Below are 26,066 nucleotides of genomic sequence, written 5' to 3' on the forward strand. Positions count from 1 at the left end.
GCCTATTTTTTGGGCTAGGAATCCTCATTCTGCTGTAACTACCCCTTCTTCTATCTTCACCATTCCCCCTTACATCCATTTGTCCTCTTGACCTTTTCATTTCCAGTTGCAGTTATACTGACCACCTTGACTTCTCCAGTCCCCTCCCTAACCTCACACTTTTCGAATGAGCAGCACCCTACTGACTTCAGACCATTCCTGACCTCAACATAAACCAACAGGAAAAGAAGGGTGAATGGGGTGCCATTGTAGTCTGGCACACTGACTTTGGCTCTGCAGAGGTTAGACACCAGCTTTCTTACAGATCTTATCATATTCAAAGTCAACCCTTCCCAAACTTAGAGTGCCCATGCCCTGGTAGGCCCACTGTTTTTGACTGCTTTTGGCCCCCACTAACTAATTTCTTCATCAGGTTTATTGTCATTCAACCATACACCTATGTAACTGTCAAATGAAACTATGTTCCTCCATACCAAGGTGCACAACACAGTACATATAACTCACACAAATATCACAAATGTATTAACAAAAATAATAAATAACACCTGGACTCCCCTTGTCCTGTCCCTTAGCATTTGCATGTAGGACATCTCTCGTGCACTCTAAAATCTTGATAGCTTCCAAATTTCCTGGTTCCATCTGGCTCGTGTTTGCCATGCCTGTCCTGATCTATACACTTCCACCTGCATTAGGAAGATCTGAGGGCACTCCATTTCTTTCTTGAACTAAGACCCATCTAGTTCCCCCCTCATCCACTTGGCAGAAATTGTGCAGTCCTCACTTCACAGGAATAGATGCAAGCTCTTGCATGGTCCACAGTTATCCCTGTTGATTTGTTAGCCACCCACTCTGGTATGGCTTTCCAGTCATTTGAAGTGCAGTGAAAATTCTTCCTCTCATCCCTCTACATCATTTATGTTTTACCTTTAACCTATTCCCTCTGATTTTATTAACCTTTACTGTGAGGTTGAGGGTGGCAGAGAAGGTTTCTTACTATCTAAGATGCAAAGATGTTCTCATAACCACCTTGTGAGAGGAAAAATAAATGCGGCCTGCCCACAATCTTCTGGAATTTCTGTTCCACACCCACGATGTAGTAGAAAAAGCCTACCTTGAGTCCAGGTGTTGGGTTTTCCCTAAAGCAGAAGTGAATGGTGGAAGATGGATGGAACCTTCAAACTGCTCAACAGGCTAAATGTCACCTGCCCACCCATGATCAAAATCTCCAGGTCCAACAGTAGTTTCATCAGCCACTTTAGAACCCACAGAACTAGAGTGGAAGTACATTCCAATAGCTTTCCCACAACTGATGTCAGACTCACCGGCCTGTAATTTCCTGGTTTATATTTAGAGCCTTTTTTTAAACAGCGGAACAATTTTGGCTATCCTCCAATTGTCTGGTACCTCCCTTATTGCTAAGGATTTAAATACCTCTGCTAGGGCCCCGGCAATTTCTGCACTTGCTTCCCGTGGGGTCTGAGGGGACACCCCATCAGGCCCTGGGAATTTATCCACCTTGACATGCCTCAGGATAGCAAGCACCCCCTCCTCTGTAATCCGTACAGGGTTCATAAAGTTGATGCAGTTTTGCTTCACTTCTGTAGACTTAGCGTCTGTCTCCTGAGTAAATACAGATGCAAAGAGTTCATTTAAGATCTCCCCCATCAGTTTTGGCTCCATACATGGATTACTGTTCTGGTCTTCTAGAGGACCAATTTTGTCCCTTTCAATCCTTTTGCTCTTAACATACTGCATCTGTAGAATCCCTTCAGATTCTCCTTCACATTGTCTGCTAGAACAATGTCATGCCTTCTTTTAGCCTTCCTGATTTCTTTCTTAAGTGTTCTTTTGCATTTCTTATACTCCATAAGCACCTCATTTGTTCCTGCTTGCCTATACTTGCTGTGAGGCTCCTTTTTTCTCTTAACCAGGGCCTCAATATATCTTGAAAACCAGGGTTCCCTACACTTGTCATTTTTTTTATTCTGATAAGAATACAAGCATTGTACTGTCAATTATGTTTTTGAAGACCTCCCACTTACCAAGTACACCTTTGCCAGAAAACAGCCTGTCCCAATCCACACTTGCTATATCCTTTCTGATACCGTCAAAAATTGCCCTTCTCCAGTTTAGAATCTCAACCTATCTTTTTGCATATTTACTTTGAAACTAGTGGTTTTGTGGTCACTGGATGCAAAGTGTTCCCCTGGACAAACTTCCGTCACCTGCCCTGTCCCATTGCCTAATAGCAGATCCAATATCACAGGTTCTCTTGATGGGACTTACTAATGAAGAAAACTTCACTAAACGAATTTGATAAACTGTATCCCATCTAGTTCCTTTTACAGTATGGGATTCCCAGTCAATACTTAGAAAGTTAAAATCACCTACTTGTTTCTTGCAACAGTCTGCAGTCTCTCTGCAAATTTGTTCCTCTAAATCCCTTGGACTGTTGGGTGGTCTGATGTATAGCCCCATTAATGTGATCATACTGTTCTTATTTCCAATTCCACCCGTAACGCCTCACAAGACAGGTTCTTCAGTCTATCCTGATGAAGCACTGCCATGACATTTTCCCTGACTTAGTAATGTCACCCCTCCTCCTTTAATCCTGCACTGTCTTGTCTGAAACAATGAAACTCCAGAATATTGAGCTGCCACCCTGCTCCTCCTGTAACCACCTACAACATCATAATTCCAGGTGTTGATTCTTGCCCCAAGCTCATCCGCCTTTTCTACGATACTTGCTTTGAAATTTACACAGCTCGGGACACTAGTCGCAGCATGCTCAACCTTTTGATTCTGGAATTTGACTGAGGCCTTACCAACATCTTTCTCCACATCTTCTCCACCAACTGTTCTAGCACAACTGTTCCCATTCCCCACCCCCCACAACTCCAGTTTAAACCCCACCATATATCATTAACAAACCTTCCCACCAGGATATTAGTCCCCCTCCAATTCAGATGCAAACTGTCCCTTTTGTATAAATCCCACTTTCCCTGCAAGAGTCCAATGATCCAAAAATCTTCTGCCCTCCCTTCTACACCAACTACTTAGTCACATGTTAAGCTGTATAATCTTCCTAGTTCTGGCCTCACCAGCACGTGGCTCTGGTAGCAATCCAGAGGTCACGACCATGGAGCTCCTGCCCTTTAACTTAGCACCTAACTCCCTGAACTCTCTGTGCAGAACCTCATCACCCAACCTACCCATGTCATTGGTACCTACATGGACCACAATCTCTGGTTGTTCACCCTCCAACTTAAGAATGCTGAGCACTCAACCTGTGATGTCCTGGACCCTGGCACCTGGGAAGCAACATTCCATCTAGTAATCTCGTTCTCGTCCACAGAACCTCCTCTCCGTTCCCCAAACTAATGAATCCCATATCACCACAGCACGCCTCTTCTCTCCCTTCGCCTTCTGAGTCACAGCTGCAGACAGTGCCAGAGACCCAACTGCTATGACTTTCCTCTGTTCGGTCATTCTCTACCCACACCCAACAGTAGCCATAGTGGTATACCTCTTGTTGAGAGGGATGGCCACAGGGGTAGTATGCACTGGCTTTTTAACCTCTTTCCCCTTCCTGACTGTCTCCCAGTTTCCGATGTCCTGCACCTTGCGTGTAACTACCTCTCTGTATGTCCTATCTATCCCACCTTCAGCCTCCTGAATGATCCAGAGTTCATCCAGTTCCAGCTCCAACTCCTTAATGTGGATTGTTGGAAGCTGTGGCTGGATGCACTTCTCGCAGTTGTTGTCGTCAGGGACAGTGGAGGACTCCCTGCCTTCCCACATTCTGCAAGAGGAGCATTCAACTATCCTGCTTGGCATCACTATTATCCTAACTGAGCAGGTGTAAAGAAGGGAAGAAAAAAAAACTTTACCTAGAGTTTTTATTTTCTTTTTTTGTTTTGCTTTCTTTGATAAGCCTTGAAGAGCTAAAGCCTCAGCACTCTAACTTTGTCCACTCTGAGTATGGCTGGTGTGCATGCCCCTGCCTTCCTTTAATTTGCTCTTGCTAATCAATGGACCCGAGTGAAATTCTCTACTCATAAATTTCTGATGTCCCTATTGGTCATTTGTCAAAGCTCAGCTAAGCTGCCGTGATTTACTGCCTTTTTCTGCTCAGTCAGTGGACCGTAATTGTTTCCATAACCATTGTTTTGACCAGTCAGGGTTGTTAGCCCTGAGCTGAACCCTGAATCTGGAGGACCGGTGGACTACTCTTAGTCTGGCCTCTAGCGTTTGACCTGTTTGGCATCGATGACCCTACCGAGAGCCAAAGCACAAGGCCTTGACCAGGTCATTGAGGTACGCGAGCCTCCAAATCCTATGACAAGGTCGCAGTCCTCTTGGAGGATTTAAATGTAAGCCACAGTGATTTCAGCTTTTATTTTTGATGTTTTATCTGGAGGAAGTGAAATTACAGGGTTCAAAATTCAAATGGAGATCATTGTCAGACCACCACCAAAGGCTGTTATGGAATTAGAAGTAGAAAAAACAAACCCAATTTTCAGTCAATTTGAGATGTGAAACTAATTAACTGGACCAGGCAATGAAGATTTAGTGTTGAAATAATCATGTTGCATGTTAGTCAAAGCTTATATAATCCTTATAACGTATCAAACTGTGGAATTCATTGAAGGGACATGAGTAAGCATCACTTTTGGAGAAACTAATGAAACTAATGGTAACAGTTGACCTTTACAAAAAACAAGGAGATGATTGTCTCTCTTCCCCCCCCCCCCAAATTAAACTGTAAAACCTGAAAGAAGGTCTGGATCACTGACCTATGACGTATTAATATTGTCAATTTCATATTTGTTACTTCATTGTGATTTTTTAAAAAAAATCAAACTTTGTATGCAACATTAATATATCACGTGGAAGAGCTTGTATTGAATTCTCAAGGGGTTGAAGCCTTTAATATGCAAATACTATTTTTCATGGTGATTATATTGTTTCTTGCCATTTGTGTTGTTTTTAATTGAACAATTTCTCATTTAGGTATGTTTGCTAATTGTTTTCTTGATATTTCATTGTTTTCAAATTTTAATATAGTCAGGTAGAAAGAACAACATGAAGAAGAAAATAGATCTGTCATCTTGTTCATTCCCAAAACTCATTACAGATGTGCCTTCATAAATCACAACTTATGAGCAGAATTTCAGCAGAGGTTGTGAGGCCATTCTAATATGCTCCAGTGTGAGAGTAATTTTGATATCAGTTGCATGCTGTGGATGTGAAATGCTATTGCATTAATCTTTGAACTTAATACGATGTTGTCTGTTTTCTTCAACAGTGGAGAATGAGGAAACCCTAAAATATCTAGCAAATGTATACTCTAACAATCACCCAAAGATGCATCTGGGCCATCCAGGATGTCCTAACAACACAGGTAAGAATCAAAGTGAAATTAAACTTGGTGAGATACCTAATGTTATTCTTTGGTGGGATTCCATGGAAGATATTTATGAAAGTAATTAAAAATAATGAATGGTTGAAATTCATGTACTTTGTAAGCCTAGATCAATATTTACAGATGTTCCATTATATAAGATGGAAAGTCTTTGACATCATAATCAAATGGAATGCGTTTTCTCAGTTGTTCTTTTCTTACTTAATTTGGCCACAAAATATTAGAACTGTTCTGCTCTCTCTGTTGGTAAACCTGGCAGCCTTTCCTGGTTCCAAATTGCAGTTTGTTGTCTGAAATAGCGGATCAGAAGAAGTCTACAATGGAGTAAAAAATTAATTATTACTTTAAAAATTGAAGCAAAAAATACAGGCTTCATTGATTTAAAATTTCAAGCCTTTCTCCCCACTGTATTTGGAATGCTATAGGAAAGGTTAATTTGCAGCATTTTTGTCTCTGGGGAATGTTACTGCTATCTAGTTGAGTTGTGTATTTCAGAAAAAACTGATTTTCATGAACTTCAGTCTTGTTGGGCTTGGATAAAACTAACTGTTCAAGATACGTGGACTGATTTGAAATAAAATGTTATTATTTTCCAATTGTGTTGCAGTTCCCGCATGAAAGTTTGAGTTGGTTTCAATAGTTTTGACTTTCCAGTTTCATTGAGAGATTTATTAAATGATGTTATCCCTTGTGACAGAAAAAGTTAATGTATGCTGAGTTTCTTTGCATTAGTACCACAGTCAGATTGGGAAATTTTACAGATTCTGAATATGAGGAATATTACTAAACTTTGAAGAAGAGGAGTGCTTTTATCTTTCAGTAAAGGAAGGAAAAAACCTAGCACCTTTTATATCTCATTGAATGGGGAAGTATTGCTGCAGTCAGAGAGATCATGGATTGTATTACAAAGATACAAAATAGTCTCTAGGATATTTGTCCAATCTTGCATAAGCTTTCTGCGGTAAAATTGTTCACGTTCATTCCTGATCAATAAGAATATGGAAATCATGACTGCAGAATGTGATAGCATATTTGTTGAACTTTCCTGGCATCTACAGTTTGTCACTGATTTAATCTGTTACAGATGAAAACATCCCTGGTGGTGTTATACGTGGAGCCCAGTGGCATGGTCACATGCACAGTATGAAGGTGAGTAATTGTCATCGTGTACTAAGTAAGACTGGAAATCGCTTGTGTTTGCGAAGTGTATGTGTGTATAGAAAGAACTTGTTCACTGAAAGTTTGCCACGTGTTCAGCTTTGAGCTACTAAGGTTTGATTGGCTGAACAAAAGCAGGTACTGTGTGCTTTTCCTATACTGCCCCCTCATGGTGGTTTGAGTATTATAAAATTGTGACTGTTGAGACATGAGCAAATATGAAATTAGAATAATTTTAAATTTGATTAGTTTTCAGAATACTAAAGTTGTGCAGTGTTAAGCATTTTGAAGTGATGAACTAAAGACTTTCTCAGAAGAGTAGCTGGTACTTTGTGGCATTGAGTCATACAGTACAGTCTGGTTGACGTGGACCTGGTGGCCATCAGATATCCATCTGCTTCAGTTCCATTTTCATCACTTAGTCCATAGCTGTCTTTGCCTTGGTGATTTGAGTGTTCATCCACATGCTTTGGAAATGGTTTAAGTGGCTCTGCCTCCCCCACCCAGTCAGGCATGGCATTTCAGCCACTCACTGTACAGTGAAAATTCTCCCTCTGATCCCCTCTAAATCACCCGTGCTTTACCTTTAACTAACGCCCACTGATTTTATATCCCTCTTCTATGGGAGGAAAAGTCTGTTACTTTCTACACTGCCTAAGCCCCTCAATTTTGTACATGGCTATGCCACTCGATTAATAGATTCTCTTACTGGTGTTAATGCATTTTCAAAATAGAAATTGGGTTGTGAGCAAAAGTTCGAACAGCAGCTTAAAACTAGATGCTGCACAATGCTTATCTGTGTTAGTTTAAGGCTAAATGTTTGGTTACGGTTAAGCTTTTGCCCCGAGGGAAAGAATTGGGGAGGTGGGGGAAGGGCACAAGTAATAGATAAAATGAATAGCATTCTTACTGTGTATTAATCTATAAGTTGGTTCTTAATTGCAGTAAATAATTTTCTCGTCCTTTGTCCTACTAGGATTTCAGCGTTACCTATGGTCACTGTCCTGAGATCACAGTATACACAGGCTGCTGTAAATTCCCACCAGCAAAAGAGCTTGCTGCAATATGGCATGATAACAAGAAGTCTCTTCTCGGTATGCTTGTTGAGGTAAGCTTCTAGCATCAAAACCTGGGCAGGCTGCTCATTGGATAGAAGTCTACAGGTCATGTTATCCCTGATCCCTTTCAAAATAATCCTTTGGACTTGGGCAAATCAATCCTATTTAAAAAGAAATATCTAGCCATAATGCTTTTCCTTCTCTTTCCTAAGTATCATCTTTGCAGTTTGTCTTATGCTACTCAAAGTGCTTACACTATGTTCTAATCTGTTCTTTCTGACAGGTTCATAAAGGTTTGCGTGGAAGGGTTACGGATCGTGATGGAAATCCCATTCCAAACACTGATATTATTCTGAATGAAGGTGTTAAAGTTCCAACTTCAGAGGCAGGCTATTTCCACATTCTGCTAGCTCCAGGATCGCATGATATTGATGCACTTGCGGATGGATACCAACATCAACGCAAACAGGTTTTGCAGTTTTGTTTCTACCTAATTCTACATGAAAAGGAAAAACACCAGATGTTGAAAATCAAAAATTAAGTCAATAATGCTGGAAGCACTCAGCAGCTCAGGCAGAATCTGTGGAAAGAGAAATGTTTATGTCAAAATCGGTCAAAACAACCTTAATTTTTTTTTTCCTCAAAATGTCTTCATTTTCCGTTATCTGGGCATTGCTGCCAAGGCCATTTTTGCCCTTCCCTATTGCCCTTGAAAGAGATGGAGGTAAATTAGCACCTTGAACTGTTGGGTCTTTCTGGAGAAGGTACTGCTAGCTGCTGTTGGGTGAAGGAGTTCTAAGATTTAAGCTCAGCAGCAGTGAAGGACGGGTGACAAACTTCCAAGTCAGAGGATCTTTAGAGAGTAACTTGAAGGTAGTGGTGTTGTCACATTACTGCTGCCTCTATCTTTATTAATGGTAGAAATCACAGATTAGGGAGGTACTTTTAAAGTAGCCCCAGTAAGTGCAGTTTGCAGATTGTGTACACTACATCCACTGTGTGCCAGTGATTTGGAGTGTAGATTTAGAGTGGTGGATTGAGTGGACTTTTTTCTGAGTGGTGTTGAGTTTCTTGAAAGCCAAATGGTTGAAGGCCTTGGGCTCCCCAGTGGTGAGTCATTCACTGCAAGATACCCAGCCCTGGACCTACTCTTAGCCCTATATTAATGTGGCTGCTCCATTTGAATTTCTGGTCAATGACTACCTCTAAGGTGTTGATAGTAAAGGTCTTTGCCACAAGGGTAGTTTCTTAGAGGTGGTCATTAAAAATTTAAAGATCAGCTTTATTTGTCACATGTACATCTAGACATAGAGAGAAATGTGTCATTTGCATCAAATCAAACTCAGCGGGGAGAATGTACAAGCTCCTTTATAGACTAATGTGAGAATCGAATGCCAGTCTTACAGCTGGCACTGTAAAGTGGTGTACTAAATGCTGCACTGCTGTGCTGCCCCACATCTGCCTGGCACTTCTGTGGCATACATGTTATTTATTGGCCCATGCCTGAATGTCATCTAATTTCTCCATGCAGGCATGGGTTGCTTCATCTTTACCATTTCATTTTTTTTATGCTGTATTTATATTTTCCTCAATATAAATAATTTACTTTCGTTCTCTATCCCAGTCATTTGAGTGTCTTTCTGGATTTACAAAGCTGCACAAAATGAAGGTGATGAAGGAAAGTCTTGTTTTGTATTTTGTGCTTTCAGGTATTTGTATCATCGTATGAAGCTGCCACCAATTTGGTAATAGCTGTTGAGCTGGATAATAAATTGTTTGGCCTGCCGAGAGAACTGGTGGTAACAACAGCAGGTAGGAATTGGTGCAATGCCGCAGTATTATAAATTGCTTACAGTAACATTTTTATTTACTGATCTATGTCTTGAAATCTGTCGAAATAAGCAATTTGTTCATTTAGCAGTGAGATAGAGAACATAGGAACAAGAATGGGTCACAAAATACCTCAGACTTGCTCCATCACCCAGCAGGTTCAGGGGTAATTGTACCTTTTATTCTACATTCCATTCACATCCCCAAATTCTTCACTTTTTTTTTGTCCAAGGATATATAGATCCTTATTCTTGACTGTACTCAACTGAGATTCCACAGTCCTGAGGGAATTTTTTTTTTCCTTATCCTGAGACTGCCCTTTGTTCTAAACCCTCAAACTCTTCAAAATCCACCTTGTAAAATCTTCTCACAATCTTATGTTTTAAGTTCATATTTCATTATTTTAAACTCCTACTTAGGTTCAAAGAAGAGCCCACTCTTAAAGTCTAATAAACCTTTACACCTCACCTTAAGCATGAGTATTTTAAAATAGTTTAAAAGACTTTGTTTGATCATGCATTACTTAGTTATTTATAATTTGGCTTTTTATTTAATTCCTGATTTTATTGTGCATTCCCTTAGAAGTTGGCAAATTAGCAGAACAAATCTTTATCACAGAGATTTTGGAGCGTAAATGTAATGCAACTTGCGCATGCTGTCCAAATGTCTTTCTGTGTAGGTGATCTGTTTGTTCTTTGTATGTGAGAGGGGGGTGCTGCTGCTATTGTTACTGTTTTCTGCGAGGAACGGGGTCGGGGGTTGATGTTAATGTCACTTTTCTTGCGAGGAACGCAGTTGAGGATTTAATGTTATCATCGCTTTTTTTGCGAGAAAAGGGGCTGGAGTTTGATGTTATTGTCACTTTTTTCAGCAAGCAGGGTGTTGGGGTGGATGTTGATGGCTTTACAACAACTCCATGGTTTTTCTGTACTTCACAGCTATCTGGAGAAGACATATCAGAGTTGTACATGTATACGTTGACAATAAAATGAACCTTTGAAATGTTTCAGCTTAGTATTAGATTAAAATGGTTGTAATCCAATGAATGCGTAATCTTTAATGATGGTCCATTTATACATGAACATTGCTTCTACTTGAATATTCACAGCAGTTAGTATTTATTACAAGTGAATGCGAACGACAGACTAACATTTTATTATATTACACTACAAATTAAGAACGGTTAACCAAGGAAAATTTTTACTTTTATGTTTTAGGTGCAGCTCTGTCAGCAATAATTGTGACTGCCTGTATTGTTTGGTGTGTTTGCGCTTTCAAATCAAATCACCAAAAGGATGGCTTTCATCGTTTGAGGCAGCATCGAGATGAATATGAGGATGAGATCCGAATGATGTCAATGGGTTCAAAGAAATCTCTTCTCAGCAACGAGTTCCAGGATGAAACTGATAGTGATGAAGACACACTGTATGTTAATAAACATTAATGTATCAAGCCAGCCCTGCTGGTGTGATAGTAATATTCATCTATTTGCCAAGTAAAACCAACTAATGCGTCATTACCTTAAAAGAGGATATGCCTGATCTACTGCACATGGCACTGGGTGGAAATCTTGAAGTGATTTCTCTGACATTCTTAGTTGTCCTTTTGGAAAAAGTAGATGCTACAAGATGATGCAAGTTGTTTCCATTCATCTTCAGAATTGCACATACCTTGATATGACTGCTAGCTTATTTAAAATGGTTGAAGGTCAGCCACACAAAGAATGTTGTTGCACCATATCTACCATCTGAGCCTCTGCCTACCATAACAATTTTAAACTGACAGCCAATAGTTAAAGGTGCGATAGATTTTTTTTCCTTTTACATTTAAAATACAAACGCATTAGTGCACAATCTACTTTATAAACCTCCAACCATTCACAATGACGTCTGGGGACTCCACTATATTTTATACAAATAAATTTTTGAAAATAAAAGGGTGGGGACAAAGTGAAATTTTGCACTTTGCTGTAAAATTTATACAGGTTATACAGTACATGCTACTTTTAAGCGCTGAACATATTTTAATCTAAAGTGCACTGCAGCTTAATGCTGTGCATAAATGTTTTCAACAGTGTAAAGGAGGCAACATGCCTGTAATTGTTTGCCTTTTTCAATTAACATTAATAGAATTTAAGATTTGGACATTTGTATTTTTGCTCCACTCTAATTGTATATGGTTCATTTGTAATTCACTCCCATCAAACTAACATTGCTGATAGTAATGTAACTCATAACTGAATATAAGAAGATATGTCAACAATCAGTGGTCAGAAGTGCTTGCTATATTCTTTACATTTGTTTTTAGACTGTGTTATTACCCAGAGAAAGCACTTGAAAGCCAAACTTCTCCTCCTCTTTCCTTTCTTCTATGATACATCCTCCTCTCTTATCAACTCTTTTCTCTCTCGCCCTTTACCATTCCTACTACCTGGCTTCACCTATTACCTTCTAGCTGTCCTCCTTCCCCTCCCACTTCCTTTCCAGTCTGAAGAATGGTCTCATCTCAAAATATCGACTGTTTATTCATTTCCACAGATTCTGCCTGATCTGAGTTCCTCCAGCATTTTGTGCATGTTAACTCTTAAGTTGCATGTGTTACATAAATCAAATGAATCATTTCTAGAAATAGTGTCTTTAACATTGCTGTTGGATTGATTTCTTGATGCACACTGGATTATTTTACAATCGGAGCACCCTCATTTTCAATTATAACCTTTAATAGACAAAATGGGCACTTAATTTTTGAAGGTGGCCTTTTAATATGAAAATACAATTATGACGTACTGTTTGAGATGGGGAAATTGCTTAAGCTCAATCATGATGAAAGTGGTAACTGGCGAGCAAACTGAGAACTTGTGGTCCTGTTGTATGCTGTTTGAAGCATATTTTTTTCATAACTTTTATAATCTGAAATCTGGGTGTAAATTTTTAAAGTATAATGTAGAGGTTATTGAATTTTGGTGAAGGAATATAGAATAATGAACTCTGTACAGATGTGTGAGTGTACGTCTGTGTGAATGTTTTCAGTGTGTGTCACTGAATGTATGCCTGATTTGCCTCAATACAGTTTATGATCACCGAAAATACAGCATTGCCAAAAACACCAGATTCATAGTTGTATATCAGTGGGAAATGTTTTGCTGTACCTGATGTTTTCCAGCTCTGTTTTGGAAGAAGACTTCAAAATGTTGTCATTGTCATTAATTTGTACCGATTTTGCACAGGACTTTAGTCAATATTGTGAATTTGGTTATACACTGTGATGCCTTAAAATTTTCATATTGCATTCACTTTGTGGTAATGTCACTGGATATCAGTGAAAGGGTTTGGCATCAGAAAATAAATGCTTTATTGAGCATAATTTATGGCTTTTATGGTTGTATGTATAGCTAAATGGGCTGAACGGCGTAATTCTGCTCATATGGTTATGTTCTTAACAATGGTGGTATTTAGATAAGTTTTCATGATGGGTATGTCAAAAACAACAAGATGGAAACATTGTATTTAAGTAAGAAGCAAGCCTGGTTTAGAATAGTTTTTTTTAATTTCCTTCCTTTTTTATTTTGTATTCTCTAATCATTCTTATAGTGTTGATCATCAGTTGGGAAGTCTATCTCCAAAACTGAAATAACAAATAAAATATATTTTTGTCTTTAAAACTTGCCTATTCTGACTGGTTAGGGAACTGTGATCAGAGCTACTGCTTTACAATGACTAAATACACCAAAGTACCACTGAATTTTAAATTTCTAAGGGATCTGTTTCTGCAGTTATATGCACATAATTTGTGCAAAACAAGTATGCAGTTTGCTATGTCAAACTTTGTATCATTTTTCAGAATATTAGTGATTTCAGAATCTTATTTGTCAGATTGTCAGTGATTTGAGAGTCATACAATTCTACTCTAAATTTATAGCACCAATCACAGACTACAAATTGGCATACACTAGGACAAAATGTCTTTATTTATTATGATTATGAGGACATGTCATTTAGTAATGCATGCAAAAAGGAATGGTAAAATGTTTTTTGAAGCATAAAACAATGCTTTCCATGTGGTGGTTGTCCGTCGTATCAAACAATGACAGGAAACCTGTGCGGGTGGGAGTTTTTAGTGAAAAAGCCATTGCACAGGGAAAGTTCCATTCTCTCTGCCTCGGAAGTCCGGGTCCAGTGCTACAAGTAGTTTTCACAACTGGGGATTTGGTTACCTTGACTACTTCTGTGCTTCCTCATGCCCTTCACTGTCCACAGAGCGTTGCAAAACCGCCTTCCTGCCATTGGATCTTACTGTATGTCTCAACCCCAACGCCCCTCCTCTGGGGCTAACTTTGCTTGCAAGGACAGGCATGAGGCTGTCTCACTGGGGTATGAGACCCTCCAGCCACCCTCACCTGGTCTGACTCCACTATCAAAGCGGTGTACTGGCTTATGCCACTGTCGCATGCAAACAGCCACCTGAAGCCATTGGTGAAAGCTGAGTGACTTTGGTGGGGACCAAAGGTAAGTGAACTGCCCCAGACCAGACACGACAAGCCCCTTCACCAGCAGTGCTACCCTTCCCTGGACACCCCATATAATGTAATTTTGATGTAAATCCATTTTAAATTACAAAATAGTAGTTTGCAACTGGATGAAGAATCTATGATTAAAGATATGAAAAACAATTTGTTCAATTGACAAATGAAACTGGGGCCCAAACAGTTGGAAATATAGATTGTTATTGGGTGCCTAAGTCAGTTAATTGAACTTAAATGTTTCTGATTTGTATGGAAAATAAATATATATACTAGATTTATTGCTAAAGTAAACAAATACATTTTTTTCATGCATAGTGTGTCAGAAGCTACCCTGAAGAAGATAATTACTAACCTTCAAAATGTATGCTTGGAGCACGACTGGCATAATTTTAGGAAAGGAAGATCAGTTGGTTTATACAATTTGCTGCCATTCTCCAAGTTTATTTTATTCCTGTGTAGTGCAATACAAATGTCTAAAATGTTGAAATGTCTCACTTAATTCAGTGGGGCTTGAGAGTAGCTATCTTTTGAATGAAATGTTAATTGAGATCTTATCTGGGCCTCTGATGCAAACATAAAAGTTCTTTGAAGTAATGCAGCAAAATCTGCAGAATTGGCACTGATGGCTGTGGTTTTATTTAATGATTTAACAGTATTTTAGTGTCATCCCAATATTACTATATACTGATCAAAGTCAAATTTGTGTAATAAGGTTAACTTGTGTGCTAGCATTATTGATCATTTGTGTTATTAATAATTTGGTTGCAATGTTGTTTTAAGATAATGCACAGATTGGAATAAAATCTGGGCTGAATCACAGCAGTGAAAACCATTTAATCTACAAGCGCATGTTAAAGTTAGCTAAAGAAACATGATTTCTTATCAATTGATGTCAGGTACTTACATTTTTTTCATTCTGCATTTTCAACCAATGGTACTAGTGTTGAGAATTTTGAGGAACCCAAAGGTAAATTGGTTTATTATTGTCACATGTACTGAGGTATAGTGAAACTTGTCCTGCATGTCATTCATACAGGTCAATTCATTACAACAGGTTGTAATTGAGGTAGTACAAGATAAAACAATAAGAGTGCAGTGCAGAATAAAGTGTTATAGAGAATGCATGCAGGTAGACAATGACGTGCAAGTTCATACAAGATGGAGTCAATTTTATCTTACTAGGGAACTTATAACAGCAGGACAGAAGCTGTCCTTGAGCCTTGTGGTACATGGTTTCATGCTTTTGTATCTACTGCCTGATTTTGGGGGTGGGGGCGGGGGTGAGAGAGATAAATAGGTCGATAGGGATGGGTAGGTAGAATCTTTGATTAAACTGACTGGCGAGAAGCATAGACAAGTGTCAATGTGTTTAGCTGTGTTCACAACTTTCTCGAGCACCTCCGCTCCGTCCGCCACAACAGACAGGATCTCCCGGTTGCCACCCACTTCAACTCTGCTTCACATTCCCATTCGAATACTGTATGTCCATACATAGTTTCCTCTACTGCCATGATGAGGCTGAACTCCAGTTGGAGGAGCAACACCTCGTATAACGTCTAGGTAGTCTCCAGCCCCTTGGTATGAACATAGAATTCTCCAACTTCGGTAATTCCCTCCCCCTCCCTTCCCCTATCCCTATTTCACTCTGCCCCCTCCCCCAGCTGCCTATCACCTCCCTCATGGTTCCGCCTCCTTCTACTACCCATTGTGTTTTCCCCTGTTCCTTCTTCACCTTTCCTGCTTATCCCCTCCCTGCTTCCCCTCCCCCATCCCGTTATCTCTCCCCTTACTGGTTTTTCACCTGGAACCTACCAGCCTTCTCCTTCCCACCCTCCCCCCACCTTCTTTATAGGGACTCTGCCCCTTCCCTCTACAGTCCTGACGAAGGGTTCTGGCCTGAAACATCGACTGATCGTTTCCACGGATGCTGCCCGACCTGCTGAGTTCCTCCGGCGTGTTGTGAGTGTTGCTTTGACCCCAGCATCTGCAGAGTATTTTGTGTTTTCTCCAGTCACTTCTGGTCATGGCAGAGTAGTTGTCATATCAAGCTACGATAAGTCTGATAGGACGCTCTCTGTGGTGCACTAATTTTAAATTGGTGAATTTCATAGAGGATATGCCAAATTTCTTCAGCCTCCTGGGGAAGTAGAGGTACTGGTGGGCTTCTTTGACCGTGGTATCAATGTAGTTGGACCCTGTTATGTCAATACACGCACTGAAGTGCAGAACAAAGTTTCCTCGTCTCGGCCACGGTAAATGCTGATAGCTGAATTTTTAAACGGCCGGTTATGCAGTGGCATCAGCACCGGACCTCGAGGCAAATTGTCACGAGTACGAATCCAGCCGACACGTCGCACGCTTTCCATCCGTGCTGTGTTGAACTTTGAGCTAGCAATTTGGCCTCGTGTTTAAAACAAAAACAGTCAAATGCTACGGAAATGGCAGAAATGCCGGCCAAGAAAAGGATGAACTGCATCCTTTTCCTTGGTGAAGAGTGCAAATTCAAGAGAAGTTTATGGTCTGTGGTCATGCTGCAATAAAAGGGTTTTCGGAATGTTTCTCAGGCAAGGCAAATGTAAACAACATCCAGTAGTGTTTGGGTAATACATAAACTTGATTAAATAAAATATCATACTTAATAATAGGCGAGAGTTGACAAATAGCTCACAGCCTTTGACCTGTAGAAATCCCTGCATTATTATTTCCTCTTTCCTAACTGCTTGTGAATAGCTTCAATGAACTTCTTAGCTTTGCGATAAGTGAGAATAAAAAGAACACATTTCTCGAAAAAGCAACGACAATGCAGCCAAATATTTTGATTACCTTATTTCATTTAGTTGCTGCTAATTTTAAAGTTTCAAAGATTATTGCTCAACATGGAAAACCAGTGTGATGGAGAATCTGTTAAGAGTCATGGCTAGAGTGCGTTCTTCTTTAAAATTATTTCCTTATTAAATTATTCAGCCTATTGAGGATTTGCCAATGAGCAGACACTTGCAAAAACAGAATATTAATGATGGGAACAAACATAGCAGAACCAACAAAAGATTATTTGAGGAGCTGGGCTAGCTTTATTTTTATAGGCGTGCTGAAATGTGCGGAGAGCTAGTTACCTTAGTAGCGTTACCTGAACAGAGATTGAAATATATAAGGCAGCAGTAGAGTCTACAAGTTGACCGTTCCTTAATAGTTTTCGTGACAACTGGTGATGCACCCAGCATGATTGGTAAAGAGGCTGATTTTTGTTAATCTGTTTGCAAAGTACGTTGGACATCCTACAATTCTGAATCGGGAAGTTCAGGTAACCCGAGGAAACTGCAAAATTCACAAAGTAAACAAATAATTCAGAAATGCGGTAGGAGGTTGATTAGTCATACTTTATTGATCCCGGGGGAAATTGGTTTTCGTTACAGTTGCACCATAAATAATTAAATAGTAATAAAAACATAAATAGTTAAATAGTAACATGTAAATTATGCCAGGAAATAAGTCCAGGACCAGCCTATTGGCTCAGGGTGTCTGACCCTCCAAGGGAGGAGTTGTAAAGTTTGATGGCCACAGGCAGGAATGACCTCCTATGACGCTCTGTGTTGCATCTCGGTGGAATGAGTCTCTGGCTGAATGTAGTCCCGTGCCCAACCAGTACATTATGTAGTGGATGGGAGACATTGTCCAAGAGGCATGCAACTTGGACAGCATCCTCTTTTCAGACACCGCCGTCAGAGAGTCCAGATCCATCCTCGCAACATCACTGGCCTTACGAATGTGTTTGTTGATTCTGTTGGTGTCTGCTACCCTCAGCCTGCTGCCCCAGCACACCACAGCAAACATGATCGCACTGGCCACCACAGACTTGTAGAACATCCTCAGCATCGTCCGGCAGATGTTAAAGGACCTCAGTCTCCTCAGGAAATAGAGACGGCTCTGACCCTTCTTGTAGACAGCCTCAGTGTTCTGTGACCAGTCCAGTTTATTGTCAATTCGTATCCCCAGGTATTTGTAATCCTCCACCATATCCACACTGACCCCCTGGATGGAAACAGGGGTCACCGGTACCTTAGTTCTCCTCAGGTCTGCCACCAGCTCCATAGTCTTTTTCACATTAAGCTGCAGATTAGGATAATTTTGAAATACAATTGATTGATTTACAAAGCAGCACAATTTGAAGGCAAAGAAAGTGTTGACTTCAGAGCTGAACAGAGGAAAAAAATGAAAGATCTGCTGGCTAGTAACTGGATCTAATAAAAATCCAGATAATAACGCTCTGAAATTCCAGAATTATATGCCTGAAACTATCAACTGTTTGAAAAATGTTACAATGGCAATATTAACAGTATATTCATCAGCACATTCATCTATTGATTCGGTTACTAACTTGGCCAAATCTAACTATAGGACTAGCATTAACTATTGAAACCAGTTCTATGTACATAAGTCGCGGGAAAAAAATTACAAGCCGTTGCCATCATTAGTGCAACAGTCTCACTGAGAATAAAGTATGTTTACACCTTCTGGCTAGTCATTTTACCCCCACCATTTTATTCTGACCTCTACCCCTTTCCTTTCCAGTCTTAAGGAAGGATGTCGGCCGGAAACGTGAACTGTTGGTTCATTTCCATAGATGCTGTCTTACCTGTTGAGTTCCTTCAACATTTTGTGTGTGTTGCTCTGAATTCCCAGCATCTACAAAATCTCTTATTTCCCTTGATTCTTATAACTATACAGCAAAGCTTATAATGTCATATACACATTTATGTTTTATGTGACAACAGCAATGCTATTTGAAATGTTTTCCCAACTTTCTTAAATGCTTCATTTATTTTAATCTCCGTTATATTTTAATAGCAAATAAACTACAATACTTGTCTTTTTTCTTTAAAATGCTCATTTTTGATGTTACTAATTTATTAATTAATGGTAATCTTTGATTTACCTTTAGCACACGGGATAATTGTATCACTAATTTTATCACGGTGGGGGGAAGGAGGACGAGCCAGAAAGGGTAAACACACTTTACTCAGTGAGATTTTTGCTGCACTAACGATGACATATTTTACAGCCGGCTTGTTGAAGCTTATTACTAATGTGGGCGCACGTTCTCAAAAAGATTCGCCACTCTGTAGGCTGTAGCGAAGGAAGATAATAGTATTTTTATTGAGGAATACGCAAGCAAAGTACTGTCAAGTTTTTTTAAATCCCAATGTTCTTTTAGGAAGTTTCTCAAAAGAAAATCAAGCACTAAAGTTTGATTGTCTCATTGTTACATTATGTGACCGTATTGTGTTTATTATAAAATACAATTGTAATGCAAATAAGCACCAGAATTCAGGTTAGATACATACTCCCTGCAAATATGCACAGAGAACGTTCGAAGCGTTGAACAAATCAAGCAGCATCGGTGGGCAGAGAAACACACTGGACATTTCGGGATGGAAGAATAAAACACAAGCATGTTTTAAGATGCAGAGCGGAAACTGGAGGGGACTCAGGGAATGTTTATCCTGAATCAAGTAAAACCGTTTTAGACGTCAGAATTTTAGATTTTAAGTTAGGACAATCGACAATCATTTAGGTGCACTGAAGAGCTATTGCAACTTTAATTGCAATGATAAAGTCGATAAAGTTTTTCTTCTACAACTAAAACCATTTATGTCGGTGGGGAGGGAGGAACAAAAAACTTTGGTAAAAGATTATTGGTCTATTTTGCCTTATACCATAAACAACTCTTAGGGAGATGAGTACTAGGAGTTAAACCTTTTCACCAAAACCAATATTTGTAAGCCATTCCAAAATGCATTATTATTTTCTGAATCGACTAAGACACACTGCAGACGCTAAAATAAGCGAGAAAACTCTTAGCAAGTGCAGAGCGAATCAAATTTACAGGCATGGACAGAGTGGATGTGGCAAAGTTGTTTCCCATGGTGGGGGAGTCTAGTACGAGAGGGCATGACTTCAGGATTGAAGGGCGCCCTTTCAGAACAGAAATGCGAAAAATTTTTTTTAGTCAGAGGGTGGTGAATCTATGGAATTTGTTGCCACGGGCAGCAGTGGAGGCCAAGTCATTGGGTGTCTTTAAAGCAGAGATTGATAGGTATCTGAGTAGCCAGGGCATCAAAGGTTATGGTGAGAAGGCGGGGCAGTGGGACTAAATAGGATAAAATGGATCAGCTCATGATAAAATGGCGGAGCAGACTCGATGGGCCGAATGGCCTACTTCTGCTCCTTTGTCTTATGGTCTTATGGTCTAAATTTAACTTCTCGGCCAGATGGCCCGAAAGTTTACGTAAAATCGCAAAACCTTACATCAATAAACCTTACACCATTTCCTGCAAAGCTGTTAACCTGAACGTCAATGGTAGATCGCCTACTTCGGATTTGATAACAGCAAGCGAAAGCCGCTCACCAGAACCAATTTCCCCCGGGATCAATAAAGTATGATTATGATTATGGCTATGACTGAAAACCCAACTGCTTCACTAACGCGCACGCGCACACATCCATTCCTGAGCGGTCCCTTTAAAAATGTAGACTGTGCCATACTATTCAGAGGTAATTGAAAGTTATCAACATTTTAAATAAGAACAGATTGAATAACAAGCGACAGAAAAAAAGAGCATATAACTAAATACTGCTAATGATATTAGTGTGGTTGCTTTGCTTGAGTAGTTCTTTGAGTCTGCGTGGTTGATTGTTTTTTTTTGTTCTGGTCCTCCCCCCTCTCTCGGACATGTAGGTAATGAGGATCCAGGCGGGTGACGTTGGACAACAGAGATGGCGGCGGGGAGTAGCAACTACTGGGAGGGTAAGTGAGGGGCTGGGAGAGGTAAATGGGGACTGATCCTGATACCGGCGGCCGCGACTCTGTCCACACACCTGCCCTGCTGACCACTCCCTCGTCGCAGTCCGCCTCTCGGTGTAGCTGAGCAGACGGGAAAGGTGGGCACGCCGCTGGCCTCGAACAGGGCCCGGTCCCGGTGAGCGTGGCGGGAGCAAGCTCCGGGCGTGAAGGTGGGGAGGGGACCTGACCTGCTCCTTTCCCGATCACTGTCTCTTCCGTCACTCTCCTCTCTGCCAGTAGCTGGAGCTGGAGAGAGGGGGAGGCTTACATCGCCCTGTCATCCTAGGTTAACCCCAGGGTCCACGATCTCTGGGCTCTCCGCCACCCTGTAGGTCGACGTGTAACTTCTACAGTTAATTACATGTGAGAAGTTTGAATACATCTGGACTGATGCCAAGGTGATAAAGAAACTATAAATGCTGGAATCTGGAGTAACAAACAATTTGTTGGAGCAAACATCGACAATTCCTTTTCTCGTAGATGCTACTCGACCCACGAGTTCCTCCAACATACTGTTGGATCCTTCAAAATACAATTTTCTGTCAGTTGTTTTGTATTCATTAAGCGTAAACGTTCATTTGCTGTTATTGGTTTTAAAATAACAATGTTGTCACTAAGATTTAGATAACGAAACTTTCGTTTTTATATTGAAAAGTGTGATAAGGCTTTGTAGCCAAGAGATTGCAAGACTGAAAACGGTGACTGTTAATTTGTGCTTAGTGAGATTACGTGAGTAGTGATCGAGTAATTAATTTGGCTGAGGGATCGATTTTGGCTGTAGGCAAGAGCTCCCTTGTACTCTTTTAGTTTGTGACGTGGAGCTTTTGCACCTATCTAATAGCATCTGAATGAATGATGGCAGCCAGGATTATCTGTCTGAGATCGGAAGTAAGGCTTGAATTGCCTCAGTGTACTGTTGCAACACGCCATGCCAACTTTTAGTGCTACACTGCAAAAGAATGTTAGCATTAAAGAGGAAATTTATAAGGATTTTGCCAGGCCTGAAGAACTGTAGTTATGATAAGAGGTAGGCAAAGTTCTTGTTATGGGGGGGGGGGGGAGACAGATTTAGTTGAGATATATAAAATTGAGAAGCCCCTGGAGCAAACAAGGAGGACACTTTTTATTTGACCTGCACCCCTACTGGGGCGTAGACCATGGACAGCAGCTCACCAGAGTCTTCTGTCCTGGTCCAGTCTTTCAAGTTATCCCCAGATGTGGCCTATCTTCAAAGATCCTTCCTTTCCCAGGGATGAGATCTCTGGAGCTTCTGTAGCCCTGCGTTTTATATGGGATGGGGTTGCTAGCTTCCTGCCCAACCCTTCTGCTTTCGTAGCTGGGGTTGTAACTGCCCATGGTGGAGTTAAGTTAAATCCAGATATGTCCCTTGGAATCAGAGGTGTGAGCAAGTATACTTTCACACATAGATTAGTTGGGGTTTGAGGCTGAAGTGGTGAAAGAGTGGTGGATACAGAAACTGGTTTCATATCTAAAGTACCTGAATAGAGAACCTGAAGAATCATAACCTATGAGAGTATGGGGCTGGGAAATAGGAGTACCGCTGGTCCTTTGGCAGTGTTGTGTCAGCTCCTCTTGTACACATAGATCTGATTCTCAGGGAATTCTGGCATTTGTCTTAAGAGCATATCAGCTATTTTGTTTGCTTAGTTTTAAGCACTTTTGATGTAGTCATAAAAACTTTATCTCAGTGCGCTTCATCAACTTTACTTGATCCACGAGAACGAAGTTGGCCTATGATTCGCAATCACACAGTAGTGATGAACAGGACCAATAGAAATTAAATTATAGGCCAGTTACTCTGACTTCAGTGTTTGGGAAAATGTTGGGGTACATTATATAGGATGAGGTTTCAGGATACTTGAAGATGCATGATTAAGTAGGCCAAACTAAGCATGGTTTCTTGAAGGCAAAATCTTGCCTGACAAATCTATTGTAATTTTTTGAGAGAATAACAGGCAGAATATATGAAGGTGAGGCAGTGGATGAAATTTACTTGGATTTTCAGAAGGTCTTTGACACAGTGCTGCACATGATACTTCTTAACAAGGTAAGCACCCATGGTATTACAGGAAAGATACTAACATGGATAAAAGATTGACTGGCAGGAGGCAGAGAATCAGAATAAAGAGGATCTATTCTGGTTGGCTGTCGGTGGCTAATGATGTTCCACAGGGGTTAGCATCAGGACCACTTCTTTTCACAATATACAGTGCCATGCAAAATTTTGGGCGCCCCGGTCAAAATTTCTGTTACTGTGAATAGTTAAGTGAGTAGAAGATGAACTGATCTCCAAAAGTCATAAAGTTAAAGATGAAACATTCTTTTCAACATTTTAAGCAAGATTAGTGTATTATTTTTGTTTTGTACAATTTTAGAGTGGGAAAAAAAGGAAAGGAGCACCATGCAAGAGTTTGGGCACCCCAAGATTTGAGCTCTCAGATAACTTTTACCAAGGTCTCAGACCTTAATTAGCTTGTTAGGGCTATGGCTTATTCACAGTCATCGTTAGGAAAGACCAGGTGATGCAAATTTTGAAGCTTTATAAATACCCTGATACCTCAAACCTAGTCCCAACAATCAGCAGACTAGTACTCTGAAAATTAAAATAAATGATGCCCACAAAGCAGGAGAAGGCTATAAGAAGATAGCAAAGCGTTTTCAGGTAGCCGTTTCCTCAGTTCGTAATGTAATTAAGAAATGGCAGTTAACAGGAACGGTGGAGGTCAAGTTGAGGTCTGGAAGACCAAGAAAACTTTCTGAGAGAACTGCTCATAGGATTGCTAGAAAGGCAAATCAAAACCCCCATTTGACTGCAAAAGACCTTGAGGAAGATTTAGCAGACTCTGGAGTGGTGGTGCACTGTCCTACTGTGCCGCGACACCTGCACAAATATGAAGTTCATGGAAGAGTCATCAGAAGAAAACCTTTCCTGCGTCCTCACCACAAAATTCAGCGTCAGAAGTTTGCAAAGGAACATCTAAACAAGCCTGATGCATTTTGGAAACAAGTCCTGTGGACTGATGAAGTTAAAATAGAACTTTTTGCCGCAATGAGCAAAGATATGATTGGAGAAAAAAAGGTGCAGAATTTCATGAAAAGAACACCTCTCCAACTGTAAGCACGGGGGTGGATCGATCATGCTTTGGGCTTGTGTTGCAGCCAGTGGCACGGGGAACTTTTCACTGGTAGAGGGAAGAATGAATTCAGTTAAATACCAATAAATTCTGGAAGCAGACATCACACCATCTGCAAAAAAACTGAAGATGAAAAGAGGATGGCTTCTACAACAGCACAAAATCCACAATGGACTACCTCAAGAGGCACAAGCTGAAGATTTTGCCATGGCCCTCACAGTCCCCTGACCTAAACATCATCAAAAATCTGTGGATAGACCTCAAAAGAGCAGTGCATGCAAAACGGCCCAAGAATCTCACAGAACTAGAAGCCTTTTGCAAGGAAGAATGGGCCAAAATCCCCCAAACAAGAATTGAAAGACTCTTAGCTGGCTACAGAAAGCATTTGCAAGCTGTGATACTTGCCAAAGGGGGTGTTACTAAGTACTGACCATGCAGGGTGCCCAAACTTTTGCTTCAGGCCCTTTTCCTTTTTTGTTATTTTGAAACTGTAAAAGATGGAAATAAAAAAGTAATCTTGCTTAAAATATTAAAGAAATGTGTCATCTTTAACTTTATGCCTTTTGGAAACCAGGTCATCTTTTACTTGCTTAGCTATTCACAGTAACAGAAATTTTGACCAGGGTGCCCAAACTTTTGCATACCACTTTATGTCTACTATTTGGATGATGGAATTGATGGCTTTGTGGCCAAATTTGCAAAGATAGGTGGTGGCAGGTAATGCGGAGGAAGCAGGGAATCTGTAGATGGACACACAGAATGGGAAAATGGGTAAAGAAGTGTCAGGTGTAATATAGTGTAGTTAAGTCTATGGTCATACACTTTAGATGAAGGAATAAAGGCATAGACGATTTTCTAAATGGGAAGACAATTCAAAAGTCAGAGGTACAAAGGCACTTGCAGTTTTTGTGCAGAATTCCCTAAAAGTTAACTTGCAGGTTGAGTCAATGGCAAGGAAGTCAAATGGAATGTTAGCATTCATTTTGAGAGGTCTAGAATATAAAAGCAAGGATGTGATGCTGAGGCTTTATAAGGCATTGGTCAAACCACATTTGGAGTATTGTGAGCAGTTTTGGACTCCTTATCTAAGAAAAGATGTGCTTGCATTGGAGAAGTTCATGCAAATGATTCTGGGAATAAAAGGGTTAATGTATGAGGAGCATTCAATGGTTCTGAGCTTGTACTCACTGGAATTTAGAAAACTGAGGTGGGGTGGATAAAGATAGATCTGGTCCTCGAATTGAGGTTCTAAACTGGAAAAAGGCCAAATTTGAAGAAATGAGAAAGGATCTAAAAAGCGTGGATTGGGACAGGTTGTTCTCTGGCAAGGATGTGATTGGTAAGTTGGAGGCCTTCAAACGAGAAATTTTGACAGTGCAGAGTTTGTATGTTCCTGTCAGGATAAAAGGTAAAGTCAAGCAACGTACATCAAAGTTGCTGGTGAGCGCAGCAGGCCAGGCAGCATCTCTAGGAAGAGGTACAGTCAACGTTTCTGGCCGAGACCCTTCGTCAGGACTAACTGAAAGAAGAGCTAGTAAGAGATTTGAAAGTGGGAGGGGGAGGGAGAAATCCGAAATGATAGGAGAAGACAGAAGGGGGAGGGTTGGAGCCAAGAGCTGGACAGGTGATTGGCAAAAGGGATATGAGAGGATCATGGGACAGGAGACCCAGGGAGAAGGAAAGGGGGGAGGGGGGTAAAACCCAGAGAATGGGCAAGGGGTATAGTGAGAGGGACAGAGGGAGAAAAAGGAGAGAGAGAAAAAGAATGTGTGTGTATATAAATAAATAACGGATGGGGTACGAGGGGGTGGGGCATTAGCGGAAGTTTGAGAAGTCATTGTTCATGCCATCAGGTTGGAGGCTACCCAGACGGAATATAAGGTGTTGTTCCTCCAACCTGAGTGTGGCTTCATCTTTACAGTAGAGGAGGCCGTGGATAGACATGTCAGAATGGGAATGGGCGTGGAATTAAAATGTGCTTTCTCTGGCGGACAGAGCGTAGGTGTTCAGCGAAACAATCTCCCAGTCTGCGTCGGGTCTCGCCAATATATAGAAGGCCACATCGGGAGCACCGGAC

The 26,066-nt window shown here is 40.6% G+C and overlaps 2 protein-coding genes across 3 annotated transcripts in view; both read left to right on the plus strand.

The window, feature by feature from the left end:
* The window catches only part of LOC134337058 (carboxypeptidase D-like), a 74,307-nt gene extending 61,202 nt beyond the window's left edge, over nucleotides 1-13,105 (plus strand). Inside the window, exons 16-21 of the mRNA XM_063031850.1 lie at nucleotides 5,309-5,404; nucleotides 6,510-6,574; nucleotides 7,560-7,691; nucleotides 7,925-8,110; nucleotides 9,351-9,453; nucleotides 10,689-13,105. Coding sequence (XP_062887920.1) covers nucleotides 5,309-5,404; nucleotides 6,510-6,574; nucleotides 7,560-7,691; nucleotides 7,925-8,110; nucleotides 9,351-9,453; nucleotides 10,689-10,915 — 809 coding nt within the window. The 3' untranslated portion in view covers nucleotides 10,916-13,105. The remainder of the gene's footprint in view (nucleotides 1-5,308; nucleotides 5,405-6,509; nucleotides 6,575-7,559; nucleotides 7,692-7,924; nucleotides 8,111-9,350; nucleotides 9,454-10,688) is intronic.
* Nucleotides 13,106-20,729: 7,624 nt separating this feature from the next.
* The window catches only part of gosr1 (golgi SNAP receptor complex member 1), a 125,971-nt gene continuing 120,634 nt past the window's right edge, over nucleotides 20,730-26,066 (plus strand). For both annotated transcript variants that reach the window (XM_063031762.1, XM_063031763.1), the window contains exon 1: nucleotides 20,730-20,798. In XM_063031762.1, the coding sequence (XP_062887832.1) occupies nucleotides 20,768-20,798 (31 nt within the window). In that variant the 5' untranslated portion in view covers nucleotides 20,730-20,767. The remainder of the gene's footprint in view (nucleotides 20,799-26,066) is intronic.

This window comes from Mobula hypostoma, chromosome 23 (genome assembly GCF_963921235.1).
Source record: "Mobula hypostoma chromosome 23, sMobHyp1.1, whole genome shotgun sequence".
In the NCBI taxonomy this organism is placed as follows: Eukaryota; Metazoa; Chordata; class Chondrichthyes; order Myliobatiformes; family Myliobatidae; genus Mobula; species Mobula hypostoma.